Below are 27,201 nucleotides of genomic sequence, written 5' to 3'. Positions count from 1 at the left end.
GGCTTTAGATTCTCAGTGCTGTGCTTTAACCCACTGCGCCACCAGGGAGGGCCTCCCTGGCCTTTTTTAAAGAACTCGCTGTTGCACTGTTTCTGTCTCACACTGACTATATATGTATGTGTGTGTGTATGTATGTACACATATATACATACACTTATGTAATATACACATATTTAGTTATAGTAAAACTTATATAAGCAGGGTAATAAGAACAATTAATAATAGCAATACTAAATTATGGGAAGAGACCCAAGAACTTGGTGAATAACATCTAATGATGTGCCACTGTAGTGCTATGTATGCTACTTAGAGATCATTGATAGCCTCTTTTCTCTGGCCAATACGAAGTAGAAATTTTTTATTTTTTTATGATTGTTAATAAAGCAGTATTCAGTGCAGATAAGTGTGGAACTCCTGAAAAGCCACAATAAAAAAATTTAAGGTCATCCTTATTCTATCACATGAAGATGGCCATTATTAACATTTTATTAAATTTTCCAATCCACTTTTCTTACTTATGCAAATAATACACGTATGTATATATACTAGATCAAACTTACAAAATAAATGCTGTTTTGTAACCTCCATTTTCCTTTTAATGTACTGTATATCCTGAATCATTTAGTGTTGTTAAATTCTTATTACTTCTTTTACTCAGAAATCCTGTGGGTATCTTAGCTAGACTCTTAGCCTAAAATGCTGGATGGGCCCCCCACTCCCCAAATATCTGTGTGCAAGTGCCATCTTCATAGTGTCATGTTTCTTTTGGCCTGTAATGCTCTTAGTAAAAAAAAAAAAAAGATACCTGTTTTAATTGCTTAATTATTTTAATTACTACTTATCATGCATTATTGGCCATTTTGTTATTAAGATAGTTTTCCTATTGCTTGCAAAATATTATTCTTTTGTCTGTTATGTGTTAGAAAATCCTGTTGTCATTTGCCTTTTAATGCTGTAAGTGGTTTTCTTTCAATATATAAAAAGTTAAAAATCTCACTGTTTCACTCTAGCAGTCCTTTCTTTGAATGTTTTTGCTTTTGCCATTGTATTTATAGAGGCCATGCATGGCCCAAGATTTAATAGAAATTCATCTCTACCTTTATCGACATATATCAAATAATCCATTTCCCTTCCCCCCCTCCCTGTTTCAAAATGCTACCAATTTTAACATCTTGTATCTAACATCTTAGATCTATTTCTGAGCTTTCTGTTTTGTTTCCATTATATAGTATCTTGTATCTACTGTCATTACTCTTTATGCTTCCTTCTTAAATTGATCTTGGGTATTTTTACCACTTCATGCTTCTACATCAGATGAAAAGGAGCAGAGAGTCGATATTTAGGCTCTGCAGGCCATATGTTTTGGCACTATGCTCCACTCTGCTCTGGTGCTGCACATCAGCTACAGGCCATAAACAACTAAACAGGACTGCACTTCAGATGAAACTTGTTTACAAGACAGGCTGTAGGTTGAATTGTTCCAAGGCATTGCTTTGCCAAGCCCTGTTCTAGATGTATTTTTGAATCATTTTGTCAAGTTTTCTTGCCACCCTTATAGACACACAGTGTGTGTGTGTGTGTGTGTGTGTGTGTGTGTGTGTGTGTGTGTGTTATACAGGTAGAGAAAGAAGGGTGGGAAGGAATTTGGTTTAAATGAGCATTGCACTTATAAAATGATTTGGGAGTTTTGTGGCATATTCAGAACATGCAATAGTTTTGTGATTTCTTTGATAGGTCCTGCAAATTTCCGGTTATCTTTAGTCCTTGCAATGTTTTTCCCAGTAGCTGCTACAGAGACTGGAAGCTCTGTGTGAGTGTTGGGGGAGCTGGTCCCACAGCTCCCTGCTGTTCTGTGAATCCATCCACAGCCTCAGAGGCAGAACTCTGCAGGGAAAGAGACCCAGACTCCTACCTGCCCCAGCCCCCACCCCACTGGCGGCTCACCCGGCATCTGCTCCTCCCTCCCTCTGCCACACCAAAGGCAGCTCTACAGTTCTGTGTAGACTGTCAGAAACTTCTGCTCCACTTGGAGACTTTTGGAAAAACCTACTTATTATGAGTATAAAAACAAGGACCTTTGTAAGACAGGCTTAATTTAAGCTTTTGGAGGAAGCAGTTTGTTTAATCATGCTTTCACTAAAAAGGCTAAAAGCGATAAAGCCATTCTGTGGTGGGTTCAGAGTCAAGCTTCTGCACCCCTTCTTGAGTCCATGCTCTCTCACCCTTCCTCTCAATAACCCTCTTTGCCCCAGACAGCTAGCCTCCTTGAGGTTAAAGGACAACGGAAATTTGGATTGCTTCTTAGCGCAGAAATTCCTCCTATAGTGAGCGAGACACTCACTATGCAAGCAGGACTGATTTAACTAGTGTAACATCTGACTGTGAGAGAAGTGACTTGCATGAGAACCCCTCAGGCACTCAGAAAACATCAGTTAATGTTGATATTAACTTAAACAAAGCATAATTAGAGAGGTAAAGAAACCCCAGAAATATATTTATTTCTAAAACCTCCTACCTTTCTTCTTCTCTTATCTTCCTGCCACTGTTACAAATTACCTAAAACACCCTCCTTTTTATTAAACAATGACTGAGGAATTACAAATTATTATATAATTCGATAATCAGGATTTAAAGCCTCTTAGGATTTGAAGACCTCAGGAAGCTTATTCAGCTTCATTTAAATGTTGACTCTTGGTGGTGTCCTGATCATGATAGAAAAGAGCCTCTTCTTGCAGTGTGTGCCCCCAAACTGTGGGGCAAGGGGCACTTGCCAGTCCTGTTCCCACATGTGATCCCCCATAACTAAATGTCACTTGGATCTATTTCAGACTTCCCTGAAAAGAAGAGGCAGTCGGGAAATGTACAAGGAAAAGAAAACCTTTAACCAGGTAAGCAGTGGTTTCATTCTCGTGTTCCATTTCCTAAAGCGCCAGTCACCTCATTTTGAATTTTCTAAAAAAATGTTAGTGTTGCCTTGGAAGTACTGAAAGAAACATTACCTGCTAAAATATTTGGACTCATTCAAAACCTCCATGGGGTGAAAAATTTCCTTCCATACCAGCAGCTCCTCCCTTTAGTGTCTCTGATAGACTGGTGATTTCTTCAACAAAGAGAAGAATAACCTGACTTAATGTGAAATATAATTAAATGTAGTTTAAGTCTCTGGTAGTATTTATAACTGATTAAAAAAAAAAGCAAAACTGGGCCTACAAAGTCATTCACACAGTTATATAGTATAGCTACTTTGGTGCTGGTCATTCATCAGACATCGTTTTAAGTGTTGTTGTTTTTTTTTATGTGCAAGCTGAACTGTATGTTAATTGTCCCATTTGACAGAGAAATAATTTCACGGAAAGGTGGTGGAGCTTAGCCCTTTCTATGTACATAGTATGTGTTCTTCAGAACTGCCTGAGTGTTTCTGACAGTTGCTGGACTAGATTCCTTTCTTCATCTTTTTTAACTTGCTGCTAGTATTAGATGTTGGACAGAACAAAGACATTATTGGAGTATCAACTCCCCGAGCTATCAGAACACGTTGTAATTAGAGAAATGCATTAACCCAGGTAACTAAACACACTAGACCTCAGGGCTGACCTGGCCCTGTGGCGTCCACCTGTGATTCCCTGTGGTTTCTTCATTCTCCAAATTCACTGGTCCCCAGACTGTCCTTCAAGGAGCACCAGGCCACAGGCACAGTGGAAATTCAAAGATTTACTTTTCTCACCTCCTTCACATTGGCACTCACTGATAACAGGGAAATTGAAATCCATTGTCCCCCCCACCCACGCTGGGAGCTTCGACTCTCCTGAGCTTCAGTGTTTCCAGTTACTGGAAAAGCTTTTCCTAAAAGGGTAGCCGCTGCCCAGATACAGAATGCACAGCTTGTGGGCCGATCAGGCTGAGGACAGCAGCCTTGACCCTCAGGAGGGTGTGAAACACACGGGGCACTGGGAAAGGGGTCAGCTGCCCGCTCAGCCTGTGGTGTCATTGAGAAAGGAGTTTCTGTTCAGCAGAATGGTGGAACGGAGCGCCTTGGGAACTGCAGGTCTACAACCAAAGCTCAAAGGAAACTGGCACCCCGGCGCAAGGTAGGAACGCGAGCAGTCAGCGCTTGGGGTGCTGGCTAGATGTCAGACTTGCAAGCCAAAGAATATATACCCATAGCGATATATTTTTGTTGCTTGACAAGGCCTTCCCAGCTGCTGGTGGTGGTGACGGTCCTGCGTGTGTCCCTCCTCCATGTCATGCTTGCCTACTCTGCCTGCAGCAGGGGATAGTTTCATGTGTGTAGTTTGACTTGACCTTCTGCTTTCATACCACATTCCTGGAGCTAGCTGATGATCTCTTGAAACCAGAGCTTGATATCCTTCAGCCTAGGGCTTGGCCTAGACCTCTCCTGGAGTCTTGGCAGAGTTTTAGAAAGTACAATTAAAAGATAAGACAGCTATCCAGTTTCCCGCTGCTTTAGCCGAGGCTGGGATTCTGCATCTTATTATAAGGGGCTTTTTGTCCCCCAAACAGGCTGAGTCTTTTCCCCTGAGACACTCCTACACCCCCAAGGGGCCCTGGATGCCTTCCCCAGAGCTAGAATGTCTGACCCCTTCATCAAATAAACACACTCCCTTGGCTTCAAAGATTGTCTTTTCAAGAACTGCTTTTCCTTGGTGGCGGGCATAGTAGTGCATGGGCGTTGCGTAGAAACAGCAGCATGCTTAGTTGTGTTAGAATTCCAGGTGTGGGTATGGTTTCCTTAAAGAATTAAGACTTTTTGGTTATTTTCTCAGTCCTCAGGTAATCTGTGAATGGGCATTTCCTTGTGAGGTTATGTCGTGGAATCTTGATTCTTGAACTGACCCAGGTTTAGATTCGAGGAGCCAGGAGACAACAGTTCTGGCTTATGGTCAAGTTTATGGTCAAATGTGTGGGGAATGGCAGAACAAGTGGTTACAATGCCAGGTTCAAGGTTGCCAGAAATCAAGGCCACTGAGAACTCTTTGGTATTTTCTACCTTTATAATAGGATATGGGGTTAGTTCTTAGGGCTGAGTGCTTCAGAGCCCTTCAGAAAAGTCTGTTTCCATATGCCTCTGAGAGGCCCTACCCCCCTTCCCTGATTTTTTAATTCACCTTTTGGGCAAAGAAACCAGGAAACATCACTTGAGACTTGAGACTCTGACTCTTCTGTTGACACAAAGCTTTCTGAACTGTGCAGGTAACGCCCCCTGTGCGCCCTGCCTGCTCAAGGTCTGACCATTGGAAAGTTTCCATGGAAGTAGAAACAGGGGATATGTCACAGTAGGTAACCCCATCCTTTGCCCCACCTCAGGCTGGAGTTCCAGACTAGAGGTGCCTAGAATGGGGGCTCCCCAGGTCTGGCAACATTCTCTGCCAGGATCTCTGCTGCCTTCTCAGGTGCAAAGGTGCATTTTTGGTCTTTCAAGATGGAGAGAGGGTTGGGTAGGTGATTTTGAAAAAACAATGAACACTGGCAATCAAGTAGGACAAGGGATACCTCCTGTCCACTTGTCCCAAGGTTTTCACTACTAAGCAGGACCATGTGTGAAATACTAACAGTCTCCAGTGATGGGTATGTAGTTCAGTGTATTTAACCTGAAAACCCCAAAGCCCCCCCTCTTTGTATTGGGATTTCTCACAATATATATTTAACAACAACAGCAACAAAACGTGTTCTTGAAAATTCTAGGAAACTGGGTCATTTGAAAGTCACATGCCAATTTCTGGTACATATTGACAGTAGGTACTTGATAATTATTGACAGGATGAATTAACAAACACACCTTTCCTTCATTATTTAGTATAATATATGTCTTTTATAGCCCATGAATTCTCTGTAGATCCTTTGAAGAATATACCGTTACCCTGGCAATGAGTGTCACAGGCCTTTTTTTTTTTCTTTTTCCCCACAGCGCTTTTTTTGTGTGTGTCTCTCTCCACACACCCCATTTTTTTTTTTTTTTTTTTAGGTTTATTTATTTATGAACTGAGGTACAGGCCAGAAGTGTGGGCAGTGAGAGGATTCACCAGAGACGGAGTGGGGAGGCCGACTGACGAAGGACACTGCTGAGAGGGGAGCAGCAGATGGGCCAGGAGAGGTCTGCCGCACCATGTGGGTCACCTCTGGGATGGAGATCAAATTCATCTTAAGTGGCTTTAGCTTCTTAGTGCTGTGCTTTAACCTGCTGCACCACCAGGGAGGGCCCACAAACCAAATTCTTAATGTGCTAAGTTCTTAGAACACAGAGACCATGTTCTCCACCCAGTGACATTTATGTATTACTCTCCTGTTGTGCAGGGGGGAGGGGGAGAAATCTGAGTTACAGTCTCCTTTTTCCAATATTAATTGCATGTCTGGCAAAGAAGAATGTTGATTTCAGGGTAATTTGCTATGGACAAACCACGTTGCTGGACATTCTTCCATTCGACTTTCACTGCCTTGTGACTGAGCAAGAATCCTGTTTTACAGAGGCTCTGGAACAGAGGGGCCCAAGTAAGACCCAGGGCAGCCCAGCGGGATGGCCGCGCCCCTGCTGAGGACATGGTGAAAGTGAGCGTAGTCCCTCAGGTCACCCGGCACCAGGGTCGGAGCTGTCCTTAGATTTTTTCCTTCATTCTTTATTATTGCTATCTTCCATGGGTTTGTGGTGAGCGGGGCACAGTGGTTTCAGGCAGGGTGAATGAGGGAAGAGGGAGCACTCCAAGGGTGCTTTTGCCCACTGGTGAATGTGCAGCAAGAACATGGCAGAGACTGAGCCTCCTTCTCCAAGTGTGAAAACAGCCGCAACCCTACAAGACCATGGGTGTACAAATGAAGGTCTGGCAGCTTATTCCTTCCAGATGGTTGGCTGGCTCCAGGTATTAGTTTGATGACGCCTCCTTCCCTGCAGAGAGGGGGCTTCACCACCAAGGAGTATCTTCTTGAACTTCTCTTTGTGATGCCTTAGCCAAAGCCTTTGACCCCGTGTCAGCTCTGACAGTCACCAATGAGGGAAGATTCATGAATTTTTTCTCATTCACTAAATGGGAAAAGTAAACAAATTTGTGCAAGACCCAATCAGAGTTCATATGGCCTCAAAACAGTGACACCAGCACTGGGCAGACCGAGTTGATTTTCTACAGAATGTGCCTTCTTGACCTCAGTCCCGCAATGTGGGCATTTAGCAATAGTGAGCACCCTTGAGTGACCTTCCAGAATCCTGGGGTGTTCCAATGCGAGCCACTTCTCAGGTTTTGAAATACTAACTCCTTGCCTTGGATTTCTGAGCTTAATTTCCTGCTGTGTCCCAGCAACTAAAGGGAATGGAATGTAACCCAGGCTGTGATGTTGCATTTGCATGGCGAAGGTTGTGAGCAACCCAGGTGTATAGGTTTGCAGTAACCAATTTTACTAACCGTCAGAGCTTCTTACTTACTCCGCACTTGACTCTACACTACCCTCACGCCTGCCATCTCATCGTTGTCCTCATGTCATTCTTGGTACACATGGGGGATGGGGAGGTCGGGAGGGGCACTGGGGAGTTGCCATGTCTTGGTTCTCAGCCTATCAGGGGGAAAAGTGGGCTCTGATTTGGGGTCACCTGGCCTCCCCATCCTGGTAATGGCTGGATTGCTGAACACTATGGATGAGGGAGGTCTGCACTGTGCGGGGAATAAGTGGCACCCAGCTTCAGCAACAGGTCTGCTGTCTCTCTCTGGTGCTGCTGATAATCTACATCGGATCCACCAAGAAATGCAGGACCACATCACTGCTGGATGTTGGTTTCATTTCATTTACTCCCTTTTCACTCTTCACTCATTGATGTTTTTCTTGTGCACGTTTTTCCAAACTAATTCTGTGGTTTCTTTTGTTTCTGTAACAAAGCAACAGACTGCAGGCCCTGCTACATCCCCACCGTGCAGGCCCCTGGTGTGCCTTGGCTTTGTCTGGACCCTTCTACCTGTAACTTGAGGCACTGGTGGAAAGATCGGTGTTTTGTGTTTGTGTGTGTGTTGGGGGCGAGGTGTGAGGGAAATAAAAAACAGGAACATTTGCTATTTTCAAATAACCCTTCTTTCGGGCTGTTCTTTCCTGGCAGGATGACAGTGCCGATTTGAAGTGCCAGCTTCAGTTTGCCAAAGAGGAAGGCTCCCTGATGCGCAAAAAAATGGCCAAGTTGGGAAGGGAGAAGGATGAGCTGGAACAGGAGCTCCAGAAATACAAGACCCTCTACGGGGACGTGGACAGCCCCCTCCCCACCGGGGAAGCCGGAGGGCCGCCCAGCACCAGGGAGGCCGAGCTCAAGTTGCGGCTGAAGTTGGTTGAGGAAGAAGCCAACATCTTGGGCCGGAAGATTGTGGAACTGGAGGTAGAGAACCGAGGCCTTAAAGCAGAGATGGAGGACATGCGGAGCCAGTATGAGCGAGAGGGGACAGGCCGGGACCACGTCCCAAGCATTCCTACCTCACCCTTCGCAGACTCTGTGGAGTCCTCCACAGAGCTCCGCCGACACCTGCAGTTTGTGGAGGAGGAAGCAGAGCTGCTGCGGAGGTCCATATCTGAGATCGAGGACCACAACCGGCAGTTGACTCATGAGCTGAGCAAGTTCAAGTTTGAACCACGGCCAGAGCCAGGGTGGCTGGGCGACAGCACGGGCAAGGGCACAGGTGGCGGCCCCCTGCAGGAGGAGCTGAAGTCGGCCCGGCTGCAGATCAATGAGTTGAGTGGCAAGGTGCTGAAGCTGCAGTATGAGAACCGGGTGCTCTTGTCCAACGTCCAGCGCTACGACCTGGCTGCTCATCTGGGGCTGCGTGCCCCCAGCCCCCGGGACAGCGATGCCGACAGTGACGTGGGCAAGAAGGAGAGCGATGGGGAAGAAGGCCGGCCACCCCAGCCCAAGCGGGAAGGTCCTATAGGTGGTGAGAGTGACTCTGAGGAGATGTTCGAGAAGACTTCGGGCTTCAGCAGTGGAAAACCATCGGAGGCAAGTGAACTGTGTCCGGTGGAGCTCCTTAGGGCCAAGGAGGACTCCGAGTACTTGGTGAGCATAAGGCAGGAGGCCGAGAGGCTGGAGCGGACCGTGGAGCGGCTCATCACAGATACCAATGGCTTTGGGGACAACTTAGGGCTGCAGGGTAGCAGCGAGGCCTCACTGGGGTCCGGAGTCCAGGGGGAAGCAGAGAAGGGTGAGGGTGGCAAGAGTGAATCCCAGCTGCTAGGGACCATAAACTCAAGGATGAAGGCGTTCAGGAAAGAGCTCCAGGCCTTCCTGGAGCAGGTGAACCGGATTGGGGATGGTCTTCGGGAGCGTCTGGAAGGCCTCTCTCCCTTGCCCCAGCTCACGGAGTCTTCCAGCTTCCTCTCCACCATGACCTCCGTGTCCCGGGACTCCCCCATCGGGAACCTGGGGAAGGAGCTGGTCCCAGACCTGCAGGTAAGGGGGCTCCTGGCTCTGCCTCCCTGCTCCGTTTTGCTCTTCTTCCTTCTTGCTGGCATTGCTGCACTCGAACTCATTCTGCTCACAGCTGCTTGGTTATGATTTCAAACCTGCATTGTACTAAAGCCTCAAGTGTCAACCAAATCCTTTCTATTGGTTGGGTTTCTATTCTTTTCTTTGCTTTTTTTTTTTTTTTTTAAAGTTCTCTTTGATTTTCTTTTCCTTTCTCCTCTCTTAATTTAAATGCACTGCTACTCTTGGCTTGAGACCCTCCCTATTGACACAAGGCCAATCCCAATGGAAGCGGTAGGGATTGATGCAGTTCGTCCTTTCTCCTTTTTTGGTGTCTCAAACAACCAGCTATCCCGATGAAGAAACAAAGAGGATTTTAAAACAAAATACAAACTCATTTCACAGTCAGGATAATTAGCAGACTTGCTCGGGAGCCTTTGCATCCCCACCTGGGTTAATGGTCAAAGGGACAGCACGGTTCTCAAAGGCCGTAGGCGGCCAGCCTCCCTCCCTAGACTCTCCCACGGGAAGATGAGCCAGAATGGGAGAGAGCACGTTCTCAGAGAAGGATGGTTTTGGAGGAAAATGTCGCTGCCAGCTTGCTCCCGCTGCCCTCCTTGAGGGCAGGAGCCTCTAAGGACTGCTTTCCTATGCATCGCCCTTGGGTGCATGACCCTGCTGCCGCCCTGGATCATGGCTTTTGCTGCTCGACCACAAAGGAGGAAGGAGGAGCCTTGTTTCCGTATCCTTCGTGGGTAGTGTGCTTGCGGCGGAGTCTTCTATCCGCGCCTCCCGTTGCATGTGCCTCGCCACCTGTGTTTTGCACTCCAACCCCCTTTGCTTTACAGTTCTTCAGCCCATCGTTCTGCTCATCGTCATTTCAGCTCTGTTCTCTTCACGCTGTTCTACCACTGCATTTAAGTTGGTTTTTCTATTCACACTTCTCTTCATCTGGTAGTTTTCTAGTCGTCTGCCTTACCCATTTTTGTTTTAATACCCCTCCCTGTATCACACCGCCCTCGAGTTTTTTTTTTTTTTAATTTAAATTAAACAAACAAACAAAACCCAAATCCCTCCCATGCACCTAACAGTCCAGACTGAGAGAGCAGATGGAGTGGCACCTGGGCTCGGACGAGCGGGAACACCTGCGCCTGCGCACCACCCAGGAGCTGCACCGCCGCGCCGATGGGGATGCTGGGAACTTCCGGCCGGGAGGCCAGAGCGGCTTCAGTCTAGAGGTCAGCGAGCTGCTTGTACCCACTGGCCACCCCCTCACCCTCCCACCCCTCCTTTTGCTGTGTGGCTGCCTGTGACGTTTCCTCCTTGGGCTTAAGGCTCTGAGGGACTATGGAGGGAGGATATGGACCCAGATGGGCCTTACCAGAGTCCAAATCCACTGCATGCAGTTGGGGTGAGTGTATGTGAGCTGCCAACACCCCTTGTAGACAGACAGCTTCCCACAGACCTGTTTGTCCAGGAACTGTAGGTACCTGGAAGTCTAGGGAGGCATAGGAGACTGATCTGTGAGAATTAGACAACGCCTTATCGAACAGTAAGGAAAGCAGGAGAACCCAGCACAGTGCCACTAGTCTGGAGGACACTGCCTTGACCACCCAGCAGGGTCTAGTGGCAGTGCTCCAGCCATCAGATTCAGGGAGAGTGCCCCTGATGGGGAAGGGAGGGGAGTTGTAGTCTCTGTCACCATAGGAACTCTTGTCAACACAGTGCCCACAACCACAGGTCCTCCATTGTATGAGACAGCTGTCAGCAGTCCTGTCAGCAAAAACTCTTCCATGCAAATAATTCCACCAGGACAGAGAGACAGGTGCCACAGCAAGTGAGTTCCGACTCTGATTATGCTGTTCAAGGCAGTTTACTGCAGGGCTGGAGCAAGTATTCTACATTAGAAAAGTATTCTATATTGGATGAGGGTCCTAAATTTAGGTTACCGCTCAGCTTCCACTCAGCCTGGAGCTCCCAGTGTCAAGGTGAGAGAGAGCGGGGGCACTCGCACCTGCAGGAGCAGGACTTCACTGGGCACAACCTTGAGACATTTGACTAAGAAATGAAGCAAAAGAGGTGTGTGGAGGAGAGCAGCCCTGGGGCCCATGACTCTGCTTGCAGCTGTTGCCTAGGTTAGGCTGCAGGTCGTCTGTCAGAGTTTGACACGTGACTTCAGATCCCTCCAATCTAGTGTTTTGTCCCTTGTCTTGTAAAAGCATAGGTGATGTCTCTGCCCTCACTGATTTGGCATGCAAGAACATGAACACTGCCTTTAAAAGTTGAAATGCAAACAAAAACAGTTTTGAGAACCATCCTATCTGGTACCCCTGCCTTGCGTTGCATTGGCAAAGGCCAGGCTTCCACAAAGGTGGCATCCGGCCACTTCTCCAGAATAAGCAACTGTGGACCACACAGAAGCATGCCACAGACACATTGCAAAAGTGAAGGCGCCAAGTTCTCAGTAAAAGTGCAGCTTCCCCCAGTGCTGTCGGAGCTGTGAACACGGACCCAGAGCCCACCAGTTCAAAACACACAGTGCCCAGAATAAGCATTTGCAGTCAATTTAGAGTATTTTCTGAACAGTGCTGGACGTGAAACTAGACTTTATTACAGCATATCATGTTCCTAGGTTTTATAGCAACCATTACTGTTTTCCTCATGGATTTAGTGATTGGTGTGCTTATAACTCTGGAACTTTCACAGTAAGCTCCTTTGAACCTATCCATACCTGGGTCTTCATCTGCAAGGACTGGTGGCTGGGCAGTAGTAAGCTTACAATTCTCTACATTTCAAATGGCTTGAATGTTCCATCTCCAGGAGGGGACCCTCAAGAAGACGTGTTCCCAGTCTTTAATTGCCACTTCACTGTTGGCTGTTTCTAGTGGGCATATGGTGCCACGATGTACTCAATCCTGACTTGGACATAAGGGCCCCTGGACACTAGCGGCTATGTGGACACAGCTAGTAATGCCAGTGTCCATTACTAGCTGTGCTTCTCAGGCAAGTTTCTGGGCCTCACTTTTCTTACTTGTAAAATGGGAATAACTACTGCCCTGCCTGCCTCATATGGTTATATAAGAAGGACTCTCAGAGTCTTTGATCTGTTGGTTGAGAAAATACCCTAAAACTTACTAAACATTGTGCAAATGTGAAGCTGATTAATAAGAAGAGGAGCACACTATGTCCTTCTACTGGTTACCAGGCAGGAAGGGGTGTCGACAGCTCCCTGGTCATGGAGCCAGTTTTCTTAGTAACTTTTATTTTCCACTGACTGAATCCTGATCTTGTACCAGAAGCACAGCTCTGGCTGAACGTGGAGGTGCTCCTCTCTGTGACATGTCCTTTGAAAATACTTCAGCTCCCTCCCATAACAGGCAGTATCATTCAAGGGACATCACACAGAACTGTGTTCAGTTAAACGCCTAAATCAGAGCACACTGCTTGGCACTCGTCCTAGGTTCCTGTCACTCAACACTGGGGTAGCCATTCGTCTTCCCACCACTTGCCACGTGCATGCATGCAGTGCATAGTTTCAGAAACCTGTAGTGATTTTGGAGAGACAAGACTGCCTTGAATCACACGGAAAGCTGTAGGGAAATGAATTGCTGTAAGAGGCAGATTAGCAGACATGGTGCTAAGGAACGTCAGATTTTCATATTAAGTCCCTCATTCTACAAACTAGAAACATGTGACCCTGACAGTGAAAAGGCTTACCAATGATCCCCATGGTTGACTGGTGAGAGAAGGGTCTAGGACAGTCTCTTCAAGCCAGGTTCAGTACTCTCCACACCCTCCTATGAGGAACTCTGCTTGGTTGCAGCCGTAACTGGTCAGCAGTGACCCCCCACCCCCACCCCACACAATAGGCACAAACAGACCTCCAAGCTCTGCTCTACCTGGGGGACCAGCCACTCAGGTGACTCCTGACACCACCAGCTGTCATGCATTATAGTCTGTCACGCATCTCTCTATCTGGTTTCTCTTCATTTTAAACATTTTAATGATAAAGCAAAGAACTCATAATGTGAGTAAGGGATCTTGATAGCCTCATTTCCTAGAAGAGGAAAGAGATTTGGGAGTTAAACTTCCTTTGTTCTGATTTTTTTGTTCACTAAGTCATTTCACACAGAAGTGAAAACTATGTTTGAAAGCACATTCTAAATATTAAACATTTTTTAAAAGATAAAACATATTCTAGAGTCCCTTTGACAGATTCTTTTACCCAAAGAGCCCAAGGTGGATCTTCTGTGAGCCTGGGTTTTAGGGGAGTTGCTGTTGCCATGATTGTTCAATTTGGTCTTTGAATATTACAGTGGGCCCAAGAATTGTGCAGTGGACAAGTCTGGGGAGCAGGATTCTTGATAAGCCTTTTAATGAAAACAACCCAAATTCATAGAGCAACTAACTTGCTCTATGGGGCAAACCTTCAGTTAACAGGGTAGCCCACTAGAGAAGCTGCTCCATTGTGGAAAATGCTTTAGTGGTGTGAAAAGGGCCAGGCTCACGGGGGAAAGACACACGACACTCTGGGAATAGGGCCAAGATGAAGCCAGATGGACTGCTAGCAGTTTCTTGATGTCCTCTTACACTGCCCTTGAAGTTACCACTCATCTTGTGCCCAGGCCAACTGCTGAAATACGTATACACATTACTTTTAGCTCTCTGCCCTAGGTTCTTTGGGGTGGGAGACTGATGGCACACCTACTATCGCGGCTTAAAAGAAATTTTCGGGCCCTCCCTGGTGGTGCAATGGGTTAAATCACAGTACAATGAAACCAGCCGCAGCCACTGTAGCACTGGTTCGATACCCAGCCAGGGTGCTGACCCACATGGCGCAACAGACCTCTCCTGTCTCACTCACTGCTCTCCTCAGCAGTGTATTTCAGTAGATCTGCCTGTTCAGCTGCCCACACTGTCTCTGGTGAATCTTCTCAACCCCCGCACCTCTGGCCTATACCCTAGTTCTTGTATACTTTAATAAATAAATCTTTAAAAAGAAGAAGAAGAAGAAACTTTCTGAGTTTAAGCTGACACTTTTAAAATGGAATCAGTTTCTCAAGTTCTATTAGTCAAAGGCCTTCTATGTTTGTTTTTTTTTACCTGTAGATTTTCATATTTAGGGAAAGAGCAAAGAAGATAAGTTCTTATTTTAGAAGAGTTGTATATACTGACCAGGTTAAATGACTGGTACTAGTAGTAGTATAGGTAACAGTAAAATAACAGAAAAGGAAAAAAGAAAAACTATATTCTCACTGTTGTAATTCAAAAAATAACAAATGCATGTTGTAGGAGGCCTGCCTGCTAAACTTAGCAGAGGAGCAATGTATCCACACCTGCCACTCTTAAAACAATCAAAGCCAGAGAAAGCTGAATCAGAACCCACTAACACCCACTAGCCCATTAGTGCAACCACACAAAAATTAAGCACTCAGAAAACACACACACCAGACTTCAGAAGGGCAAATGTTCCTGTTGCTTATTCATCTTGGTGGATGACAACAGATTCTCACACCATACACCAGATTCTTCCCTCACTTTGTTCCCTGTAGCGCCCAACAAATAAGCTTCAGTGGCTCCCATTTGTTGAGCAAGAACAGTATATAGAATATGTGGATTGGAATGTGTGGGTGCCTTAAAAATAGTTCTAAGCAAGAAGTAGCCAAGCGTGGCTCTGGTCAGATTTCACATATAAATGAAATCAAGCCTATGCTCAGAGGATTGAGTTTCTGGGCCAGAAATCTCAAAGAGCTCTTCTCTCCACTTCTCCTTTTATCCTTTAATCGATGAAGCATTTTCCATCCCTCATGCCTCAGCTGTGAAATACCAGGCATGATAAAATGACGAGGGCTTTTGCCAAGTATGTGTACACGTGTGTTGACCTCATGCAGCACTTTTGAAGAAGCAAGAGCAACACTGACCAGGACAAAATGGAACTCACCAGAAAATGAAGTTTTGGGGTGGAGGTAGATTAAAGTCCCACTATGCAAACAGCTTTTCTAAGTATAGAATGGTTGTAACTGAAAGCTTTCCTTTTGTTGTCATTGGTATTTCTTGAGATAGTGCAGCTTCTGGATGTAGAAAATAATTCCTGTGGAAATGTGGAAAGTAATTCATAAGTCACCTCCTCTGAAGATGTCCAGGATATCAGCACAAACCAGTGTGGAGCATGACACTCTGTGTGTGTGTGTGAGAGAGAGAGAGAGAGAGAAAGAGAGAAAATGAGGTTTTGGGGTGATTAAAGTCCTACTATGCCAACAGCTTTGCTAAGTATAGAATGGTTGAAAAGAGGGGGGGAATGGGGGAGGGGTATGAGTTTCAGAACTCAAACACCGGAAAAGTGCTGTGATGTTAAGGTGAATGTTTCTTCACAGCCTTGGAATCAAATGAGGATGGTATTACTTTTTTTTTTTTTTTCTTTTTTTTTTTTTTAAAGGTTTATTTATGCATACAGAACTGGGGTACAGGCCAGAGGCTCAGGGGCGGTGAGAGGCTTCACCAGAGACAGAGTGGGGAGTAGAACAGGCAGATCTATGAAATACACTGCTGAGGGGAGCAGCGGGCGGGTTAGGAGAGGTCTGGCTCGCCATGTGGTCTCCTCCGGGGCAGGCGGCAGGCGGGAATCGAACTCATGCGGAAGTGGCTTCAGATTCTCAGTACTGTGCTTTAACCCGCTGCGCCACCAGGGAGGGCCCAGGAGGATGGTATTACTTTTAAGTAAGAGCTTTCATTCTATACTTAGCAAAACTGTTTGCATAGTGGGACTTTAATCTACCTCCACCCCAAAACTTCATTTTCTGGTGAGTTCCATTTTGTCCTGATCAGTGTTGCTCTTGCTTCTTCAAAAATGCTGCATGAGGTCAACACACATGTACACATACTTGGCAAAAGCCCTCATCATTTTATAGAGAAATCAGGATGAATTTGATCTATAAACAGAATATTAGGTAAATGGGCTAGGAATGGTGTTTAGAATTAACCGTGGGGAATTGGTGATAAATGGAAGTATTTATTTTCTAGAGGAGATCTACTTGTATTGTGAAAACTCTCCAAATGTGTGTGACTGTCTGCAGTTGTGTGGCAGCAGAGAAGTTTGGGTTGGCAACTTTTTGCCATAGCTTGTTTGTATTTTGTTTTTTGTAACACTGGAGTGACAGTGTCCTGATGAAGAGCAGTTAGTGGTCCTAGGAGTGTTCATACCCCCTTAGCAGAAATGGTCAATAAAGGAAAGCAAAACAGATGATGGATGAGGAAGATCCAGAAGTCTCTTATCAGCCAGGCTCCATAGCCCTGATGACAACTTTATGGGACTGCAGGGGTCTTTTCCTTTAAAAGTGTGATTCTATCAAAGGAATGTGTTTGTAATCAATTGATGCTAAAGTTTGAGGTTCCTGTATTTGTTTAAAATAAAAGTGGTTTGCATACATTGTTATGGTTAAAGCCAAATTAAATTATTCAGTGTGATAAACCAAAATAATAGAGATTTGATGAGGATGTTTATGTTAACATTTAGTAAAAGGGAGCTCTTGACTAGTAACACATGTGCTAAAATATGGAGGATTTGCACATTTCAAACATAGAGTGATATGTAACTAAAAAAAGTGCAGCTGGCAGTGAAGCACCCCAAAACACTCCTGTCAACCCCTTAGCTGACTGAAGGGCATCCAGGAGGGAGTGTCTAAAGCTGTGCCTTTCTCTAGTATAGTTGCTGCAACTAGAGATGCTCAATAAATATTTGTGGACTAAAATGCTGCATAGAATAATAATTTTAAAAAGTCCTTTTAAAATATATGACTGATTTCCCAAGAAAGTTGGGGATATCTATGAGGCTTGGGACTGAGCTCAGAATTGAAGACCAGAGCAGTCTCTTTGGGCAGGTTATCAGGAATACTTGCTAGAATTGGTAACCGAGAGCCTTGGGTTTTAATGGCTTCACAGGAATAAGAGACATGACTTAGGCCCAACATGGGCAGGAGGAGGAATGACGCGGGACACCCCCACCCTCCCACCCCATCCCCCCGTCAAAGGGCTGGTTCTCCTGAGTGGCCAAAATGGAGAAACACCTACTTCCTGAGAGAGGGAGGCAATAGGGAGCTTGTCTACCAGCAGGAAGTTTCCTCTAAGTAACATAAGGACAACCTGCCTCCCCAGTGTCAGGATTCACAATGATTCCTGGTGGCCCAGGAATCCCTAAAGAAAGGAAAGTTTCAGTGCTGTTGCTTCTGCAAACTCACAAGCCAAAAACATAAGAGTCAGCTGACCAGCAGGACTCAACTCTGTGGCCCTCAGATACTAGGATTTATTAGCTAAAGAAGATAAAATAAATGTTCAACATGACAAAACAAAGCAAACAGGAAAAAAGAGAAATTCATTATTGAGAAAAACATGCATATTATAAACAATAAAATAGAACTTTTAGAAATGTGGAATGAATTCAGTGTGTAGAGGAACACCTCTCTTAAACCCAAGACCCTGCCTAGTAGGGAGCTTCCCCAGTAGCCTTGGAGTTAAGTCTCAGTGCTTAACACAACAGCCCGAGTTTGGGTCCAAGCCAGGGATCTAACCCAAGTATGGAACAGCAGACCTCTCCTGTCTCACCCACTGCCCCCCTCAGTAGTGTATTTCAGTCAATCACTTGTTCTGCTCCGCACTTGGTCTCTGGTGAATCCTCTCATCCCCCTACACCCACCGTTCCTCTAGTCTATACCCCAGTTCCTGTACGCATAAATAAATGAAAATAAATTTTTAAAACACCTGCCTAGTAGATGTGGCTATCATAATAATTTCAAATAACTAACAAATCAAATAAACATTAATGTTCTCAGCAGTTCTTGAGGTTATTGAAAGTAGGATGATCTTAAATCCCAAAATTTTATCCCAAAATTGTTGAGTCCCCAAGGTCTCTGATTTTGTCTCTAACCTTTCTGTAAACTCTCTCCATCTTCCCCCGTGCTAAGGAAAGTGAACTTCTGTTTTGTATTCTGTCCTGCTCTTGGGGTAAGAGTTTCACTTATGATAACCCAAATACATAGACTAAGCAGCATCCTCAGTGAGAAATAAATTAGTTACAGATCATCACAATGAGCTGGTGAAATGACACCTATTTTGATTTCAATAATCTACTCTAGTTCTCAGCTTTATAAATCTCCCATCTTCAAGTAGCACAAACCAGAGGGTAAAATGGCAGACATAATTTTAATGATGCCTGAGGTTTTTAATATAAGTGTTTCCATCTCTGCAACACTTTATTTCAAAATTAGGAGCTCTGACTTCTTTATCATTTGTCATTAAAAAAAAAAAAACCTTTCCAATCAAAAGATTATCAAAAAGTACCTTTAACTTTTTAACCTCAAATGTAGTAGGCAGACAGATCTTTGAGCAATTCTTCTTAGGTAATTCACTGCAGAGTGGTCTGAGGCCCTCCCCGGTAACAACCATTCCCCTCCCCACCCCTAGATACCTGTGCATACAGGGGCTGCCAGGAAAAAGACAGGCACGCTCGACTGAGCAGGAAGAACTCTAATAATGTTAGAAAACAAAGGAACCAATTACTTACGCAACTTAATTGTGCATGAACTTGGACCCTACATCTAAGAGGCTGACTGTGTGAAGGTCACACTTGACGCTGTCATCATCACCAGCCCTGACCACCCCCAGCATTTAAAAAATAATAATAACTGTCTAGAAGCTTCTGTGGAAGCTGCTGGTGTGCCCTGGTCCCCCCTCAGCCTGGTTTGCAGTGACAGAGGTGGAAAGAGTGCAGGCGATAGGCATCCTCACCTGCTTTGTCTCCCAGGGAGAGCGGAGGAGGGTGCCCAGCCCACCACTGGAGCACAGTGGGGGTCACTCCACCGCTGCAGCCCCCGTGCCATGTCGCTCCGTGTGTGTCCCGGCTTGTGCACCTGTCTGTCCTGTGTCTTCACCTCAGGCAGAGTTCTTGCCGCCACTAAACCCCTTCCTTTATCCCACCAATCAGCTCAGGGGCCCCCCTGTTTTACCTGAACAGAGTGTATCGCTAGAGGAGCTACAGGGTCAGCTCGCACAGGCGACCAGACTGCTGCAAGAGGAGACAGAGACATTTACAAACAAGATCCGTAAGGTAAATATGTAACACGGATGGCAGCGCCGCCGGGAAGGCAGAGCCCACCAGGGGCCCTTCACAGGATGCTGGCCTGTCTGCAGGGCCGGCCTGTGGGCTCCAAGGCTGGAAGGCCTGTGGGAAGGTCATCCGTGCCCCCTGGTGCCTCGTAAAGTTACTGTCTGCCTTTCTGCTCCCTAACATGCTTTTCAGCATTTACAGTGTGATCTCAGGAGTTTCTTCCTAAAGTCTAATCTGAATCTTCCTTCAGCCATAACCAGCAAAGTAAAATGAAACAAGGGCATTCCATGCAACTGGCCGTGAAAGCATGTTGCCATAACCTTTGTTGCCCTGCAGATTTGTAAGTTTTGTCAGTAACAGGTAAATTTTCTCGTAGATATTATTTTACCCTAAAATAATGCTTACAAAAGAACCTGCTGTTAGCTGCAACCTTATTAACCCTTTCAGCTGTTTTAGAATAACGTACTGCTGGCTAATTATTTATCTGTTAAGTCCTTTCCCAGTGTTCCTAACGGAAGGGACTGGCAGACATGAGCTGGTACTGACCGTGGGTCTGTTCAGTCCACCCCCAGATCTAATCAAGGACTGTTCTTGCCACCCCATATCTAATCAAGCTGTGAATAGATGTCCAGGCACAGAGTTGTCCTTGCTGTCCCCTCTCCTCCCCCTGCCATATTTGCTCATGAAGTAGTAGTTTTTAAAAGCCGTGACTCTTGAATAAGGCATCATGGCTTTTTAAAATTTTGGCAGGAAAGTGTGTGACACCTAGCTCCCATGTGTCCACTGTCATATTCATCTAAATAGGTCAGAAAATGATTAAGGGAGCACCTTCTGTGCCTTGCAGCTGTGCCAAAAGCTAAATATTCTCTGCCAACTTTTACCACTACACACACACACACACACACACACACACACACACACACACACACACACACACACCTTTTTCAAAGGCTGATTTCTATTTTTGCAAAATAAAAATAATTCCATGTTTCCTAAAAGGAAAATTCCTAAGTAATTTAGCTTTTATTCTTTTATTTTGTTTATTTATTTTGTACTGTACCAAAAAATCACGTCTGAGAAGTGTGTTTACCCCTGGAGATAAAATAGAAGGGCCCAAGTATAGCTCACTCCTGGATTCAGGATTAAGGAGTATGTTGGAGAAGAGGTGCCCAGAGCTCTGGTGGTGAGACGCCATCCAGGCTCGTTAGCAGTGAGGAAGGTGTTCCCTAACTTATCTCGAGGGCCAGCGTCCACTCTGAGACTGGGAAAGTGTTTGGAGTCATGGAACAGAAGGAGACAGCAAGAACAGTGGAGAAATCAGCAAGTCAGGAAAGAATATTTCCAGCAGATCACAGGACAAGAGAACATCCCCACCCTCACCGCTGAGCCGCCTATGAGCACTCTAGCCCCTCCGGTGGGTGAACTGAACAGAACGCCTCTTACTTCTCTGCATGGAATGCTAGCTTCCTGTGCAGCTGAGCAGCCTGAAACTCTACCAAAGTTGGCCAATGGGCTAAGTGAACACTGCAGGCTAATTTGCAAGTGCTGGGTGTCCACTGCTGTAGGCTGCTGCCCTCCCAGCTCTGCTCCATTCTGTGTCCACAGGGAGAGATGCAGCAGTAGACTCGGAGGGTCTCAGAGATGGTGAATTAAGTCACCAGTATTTTATGTCATTTTTACTTGAAGTGCAAACAAGATAGGTATCCCCACAGTAGCCACACAGGTGGCGGCACAGACCGGAAGACCTTTCCCAGCTCCCCCAGCTCCCTGCTGGCCCTCGGGACATTGCTTGTGTTGGTGTCGCTTTCGGGAAGCTGGAGTCCCCTGGCGTCTGAGCATCAAGCATGTATCGTATGAGAACAACACAGAGCAAACCCCGCTGCCTTGGTTCTTGGCACTTGGGGGAGTGTTAATTTTAGAGAAGACAGCTGATAATGATGAGGCCGGCCTTGTGATACTTCTTTTTTGGGGGGCGGAGAGGGGAGGGCAGGAAGCTCTCATTCCTTATATCACTTTATCTACTATAGAACCTGTTCTTTGGCCTCTGCCCGTGAAATAAGATTTTATTCATATCCTTTTGTTCCGTTATTACCAACAGACAACAGATAATAATTGTCTCTTGCTTGAAGAGCAAGAAGCTATACCCATACTTAAAAAAACAGGAACTTCATGCAGAATGACAAACATTTCTATTTCAGCAATGCTTTTATTTCCCTAGGAGTTGCCCATATCAAATAGGAATGTGATGTCTTAAGCAGGGAAATAGATTATCGGTTTACTTTCCTGTTTGCTCAGTGCTATAGCAGTGACATACTACCTGCTCACAAGGCTCCCACTCACCACCTCTCTGGGCCTCTGTCTGCCTGCTAGTCTGTACTTACAGAAGGCTGTTCAGTGGTTCAGAAAATCAAGAGAAAACCCACTTCTTTTCTCCATTATGATTGTGATGCCTTTGTGTGCATGCCCAGAAGGCCAATGGAGTCCACGTTTAAGTCAACTATAAGCCTCATTCACGTTTCCTGAATGAGTTTAGAAACGTTTAAAAACACCATAGGAAACTTGACAATGAAAAGTTATTAAAATTCCTAATTTGAAATAGCACTTACTTCTGAATCAGGAAATTCACATGATTTTGTAAAGAGTAAATATCTCAAGTTAAACTTTTGGGGGCTTCTGTGTTTCCATGTCCCATATGCAAGATGATATAGGTTGAATGACAGTTGGCAAGGATTAGGTTTGGTTTGGGTGGCAACTTGGGCTAGCTGCCTGTCACACTTTCTCTTTTACTGTGTTCAAGATGGAGGAGGAGCACCTCTATGCCCTAAGGTGGAAAGAACTGGAAATGCACAGCCTGGCTTTGCAAAACAGCCTCCATGAGCGAACCTGGAGTGATGAGAGGAATCTGATGCAGCAGGAGCTCCGATCCTTGAAGCAGAATATTTTCCTTTTCTACGTCAAACTCAGGTGGCTGCTTAAACACTGGCGGCAAGGGAAGCAGATGGAGGAGGAGGGAGAGGATTTCACTGAGGTAGGTCTACCTGGAGAGACCTTTATTTGTATGGCTTTTGCCTCTCAGACCCTGCTGTCTCTTAGCACACATGCACACAAAGACCCATTTCATTACTTTAGATTCTTTTGTCAAGTCCAGTAAAACAATGGAAATGAAATGGATTATCCCATTACATCGTCAACCAAGAATTCCATACTATCTTTGATCTTGTGTTAAGGGAGGATTCTTAAGAACTCGTTAAGTTTTGCTATCTTCTCCTTTCTTACAGATTTGTTAATTTGTTATATTGACCACCCTGAGGTTCTTCACCATTTCATTCAAACTTGCTAGTGTATAGAACCCGATTGGAAATCTTTCTTCTTTTCATCAGTTTTTTGTTCCTATATGCCACAGCCCATCCTGCCAGTGCAGTTTTATGAGGGCTTTTTCTAAACTTCAGAGGGGACACTTTTTTCACCTATTTAATTTGTGCATCTTCTTCTACTGCCTCAGTCTCCAAATTCTTAATAGAAACAAAACAGGTATTTGCTCTCTGGTTGATTTTTTTTTATTATTATTGATAAATCATAGTGACCTCATTTTGTGGCTCCTTCTTGTCCTGGCTTCGCCATGGGTGCAGGGCTGGGACCCAGGTGGGGGTGTGTTCCAGACACCTGCAGCCCTTACTACTTTGTCAGCTGCTCTGGGGTATTATGAATAGTTGGTTTCCTTTTAGCCTCCAAAGTACTTTCATTTACTTTAAACTCTACTCAGTAGTGCATATAATTTTAAGTTGCTCTATGAATAGGATGCTAGAGGGAAGATACATCTTCCGTCAGGATGAAAAAGTCTTCAAAGATTAATTCAGCCAAATTACAAATACCAAATAGAAGTAAAACTTCACAATAATTGTAAAGTTTCCTGCTGATCAATACTTTGGCATTTCTCCTCTTCTAATTTATAAACTACTATAAGCAATAATCATTGATATATGTGTGTGTGTGTATATATATATATATACACACACACACACATATAGTAAAATTTTTCATTATTGAAATAATTTATACAGCATAAACTTGCTCATCTTCCCTAACAAAGTGAGCACTCATTTAAATGGAGGAAGTTGCCAATAGGGATATGACCAAATATAGGCATTAAGGGAAATGACTGAGAAGTGAGGACCTAATAACCCTTAAAGTAAATAATTATAAAAATAATAAAAATCAGCTATATAACAAGAGAATTTGGGTGGAACTGTGGTCTTTAATTCCTGTTGTGTTCAGGTCGAGCACCCAGAGCCTCTGCCTAGACTTGGAGAGCATGGAGTCGAGGGGCACACGAAAGGGGATGGCCCAGACCCAGAGGGGGACAGTCCGAACCCAGTCTTTATAGCGGGGGAACACTGCTCTCAGCTGCAGCCGTCAGACCCGGGACCGCTCCACGGGCAGGTGAGTCCCATGTTTCCAGCCCCTCATTTCCCCATATGTGGAAAAGGAGATTCCTAATCTATGCTTGTGGCATCTTATTTCATGTGCTGGTGTTCCCAAACCCTGCTGTATTTCTGCTAATAACTCTATCATTAAGATTTTCCTTTTAACATCAGCCTTTAGTTTATCTGACATACATATAGTCCTCTCTCATGGCACAGGGGTTAAAGTCTCAATTCTATCAAGCTGTCCACAGCCAGAACAGTACGAGTTCAATCCCCAGCCAGGGAGGTGACCCACATGGTGCAGCAGACCTCTCCTCTCTCACCCACTGCTTTCCCTCAGCAGTGTATTTCAGTAAATCTGCCTGTTTTGCTCCCCACTCTGTCTCTGGTGAATCCTCTCACCCCCTGTCCTCACATCTCTGACCTAAACCCCAGTTCTTATATGCATAAATAAATAAAATAAATCTTTAAAAAAGCTAAATAAGGACCATATTAAGATCAGATCAGTTGTGTCTCCTCAAGGCCAGTGAGTATATTTAGAAGTAGAAGAATAAAAGCTGTAGAATGATCTGCTGACCATTCCTCCAAGGAAGAAAGAATATCTTAGCAGCCTTCTTAACTTGAAAAAAGATGTTACAGGACATATTTGTTTATGTTTAGCTGAATCAGTGTCAACAAGTCACTAATTTGGCAACATAATGTGTAAGGAGGAAAGAACAAGTGTTTTTTTGTTGTTTGTTTTGCCTTTAATCCTCAAGCATATAGTACAAAGTATTTCAGATTTATTTTAGGTCACTTGAAATGTTACCCCCAATAAAAATATTTGATGACACTTAAACAAAGTTAAACCATCTTAAAAAAAAAAAAGTGGTTGATATCAGCATATACTATTAAGTAATTACTAGTGTTGTCAAGTGCCATATTTACTCATTATTAAGCAGATACTGTTGGTGCCACCCAGATTTTTTGTGCTCTTATAAAAGTGGTGGTGATGCAGGCTGGCAGTGTCAAGACCCTGGGAGACACCCTGATCTGAGTCCCTCTGATCCTGGATTGCACCTCTGTGGCTCTGAGCCCCAAGCCCAGGCCCCTGGCTCTGGGCTGGCGGAGCCGAGCACAGCCGTCACCTGGGTGGGGCTGCAGCCACTCAACCACAAGCATTTTTGGGTGCTTCCTCTGTGCTGGACTCCACAGCTGCAGCTCCTCCCTCAGCCCGGAGACTTGGAAGGTTAAGTGGGAGAGGCTGGTGTCAGAACTCTGGCTTAGATCCAGATGAAGAAAAATGGTGATGTGTGAGCACTGGTCTCAGGGGAATGCTTGGTTCCCCCAAGTACTTTCTGTCCATATACAAATCATATATTTACACCCAAAGAGCTATTTTCTACATACAACCATCCTCCCTTCATTTTCCCTGAATAATTTGACTCAAGAAAAAGGTTATACTTTCACAGGAACTACTCATTTCAAATTTTAGGAAGTCCCTCATTACGCCAGTATTCTTGGTTGTGGATCAAGGAGGGAGTTTTCCAGCTAGAGAATGAAATGATCCAGTTAGAGAAGGAAATGCTACTTTGTAAATAATCCTTTTAAAACTGCCTGTATTAGTACTTTTCAGAGAGATGTTAGTTGTCTGTCAGTCCTTAAAGTATCAGTGATGAACTTCAGCGGTTCAGTTGGCCCCTCACCATAAATCAGATGTATCTCTGATCCTGTGATAGGTGTTTCCCACACATCCTCTAAATGCCTTGGAAAAGGGGAAGAAATGTTACACATCTGTTTTTCTAAACAGCAGTCATGGAAAATTTTACCCTTGGGGTGGAAAGTGATATGGAGTCACTCAGCTGAAACCTCACATACAGTGTATTCTTTGCTTCCTCCTCTTTCCAATGCTAATTATTTAGCGAACCCCCTTAAAAATGGGGATGGGCCAGGAGGCTCCCCTCTGCATGGAGTGCAGTAGAGAGACATGTGTGGGCTGTAAAGGTGGGATCCAGACAGGCGGAACAGGTCTATCTCTAACAGACCTGCTGGCCCCAGTGGCTGAACACACTTGCCGACTGTCTGAGGGCAGGAGATTAATGAGCTCTACTGTAATGACAGCTGCTCCCCTGGGAGGGACTGTCTCACTCGGGTGACAGCCCTCCCCTGGCATGGGCGTAGTCAGACAGCCTGGATGCAAGACCCAGGACTCGCATCCAGAGAGGCAGACCCTGTTCAGAAACACTGATGACCTCCCAAGGTGATAAGCAGTATGAGAAATATGGCCAAGCTGCTTTCTCAAGGATTAATGTGAGAGTAGCAACTTTTCCAAGGCATCGGATGAACTTTCTCACAGCAGAAGCCAGTCAATGGCAACAATTATCATATCTGAGCGGTAAAAAACAGTTACATGTACCAAGTCAACCTTGGAAAAATCTCATGAAAAATCATCATTGGCTCTGCGAATGCTAGCTGTGGACAGATCTTTAGTTTCATGATCTAGTGGCAGTGACCTGCTTGTTCTCACAACAGTAAGCACTTTGTCTACTCCGCCTTCTGCAAGAGCAGAGAGTGGAAATAGGTGAGAGCACGTTGGGTCGTCCTCCTAGAGTTCCAAGTTGTGCTTTGGCCTGGAGCTCCCAAGGCGAGTGCTCCTAAGGCTATGTAGACATCTACACATATTAATCATTCCTGAAACCAAGTTTTTCCATACAGGTGATTGACAGCTCTAGAATCACAGCCCAATAGCTAGTCTTGTGGTCCCAACAGCTAGTCTTCTCAGAATTGGGTTGGTGTATCAAAAGAGAAGTTATGCTTTTATTCAGGGGTGTAATGTAATACTCATCTAAGTGTAAATATGAAGAACTAAATCTAAAATTCAGAACAAGATCTAATGAAATTATGTTTCATATTAGCCTCCACTTCAGCTGCTCGCTGCAGAGGCTGACCCAGGGTCCAGTCTTAGGACTGAGTAGAAGCTGCTCCCCTGGGCTTTCATCACCCCTCCAGGACTTACCTGAAGCTTCGGGCCTGAAGGGCTCCTCTATGTAAAAGCAAACCTTTTGCTGTACACAGAGTGCACTGGCGCCCTGAACTGGGACTCACCTGGATACACTACTGCCTCGCTTTCTGTCGGGTCACCTTTCTGAATTGTCCAAAATGCAGAAATTTCAACAAAGAGTACTTCTGCAAAGTGAGGCCTGCATATCAAAATCAAAGTCACCGTGACTCTTTTTTTTTTTTTTCCTGTAGATAAG

General features: G+C 45.1%; 1 protein-coding gene across 2 annotated transcripts in view; it reads left to right on the top strand.

Moving 5' to 3' along the window:
* Positions 1-27,201, top strand: part of MTCL1 (microtubule crosslinking factor 1) — a 119,308-nt gene that overhangs the window by 60,203 nt on the left and 31,904 nt on the right. The window contains exons 4-9 of one of the 2 annotated variants that reach the window (XM_012725855.1): positions 2,829-2,888; positions 8,093-9,427; positions 10,534-10,680; positions 19,419-19,541; positions 22,339-22,569; positions 23,817-23,981. In XM_012725855.1, coding sequence (XP_012581309.1) covers positions 2,829-2,888; positions 8,093-9,427; positions 10,534-10,680; positions 19,419-19,541; positions 22,339-22,569; positions 23,817-23,981 — 2,061 coding nt within the window. The remainder of the gene's footprint in view (positions 1-2,828; positions 2,889-8,092; positions 9,428-10,533; positions 10,681-19,418; positions 19,542-22,338; positions 22,570-23,816; positions 23,982-27,201) is intronic. The other variant, XM_012725856.1, reaches the window with a different exon arrangement.

This window comes from Condylura cristata, unplaced genomic scaffold (genome assembly GCF_000260355.1).
Source record: "Condylura cristata isolate star-nosed mole 26May11 unplaced genomic scaffold, ConCri1.0 scaffold00016, whole genome shotgun sequence".
NCBI classification, from domain to species: Eukaryota; Metazoa; Chordata; class Mammalia; order Eulipotyphla; family Talpidae; genus Condylura; species Condylura cristata.
The sequence above is the reverse complement of the archived record's forward strand: the minus strand, read 5'-3'. Positions and strand labels throughout refer to the sequence as shown.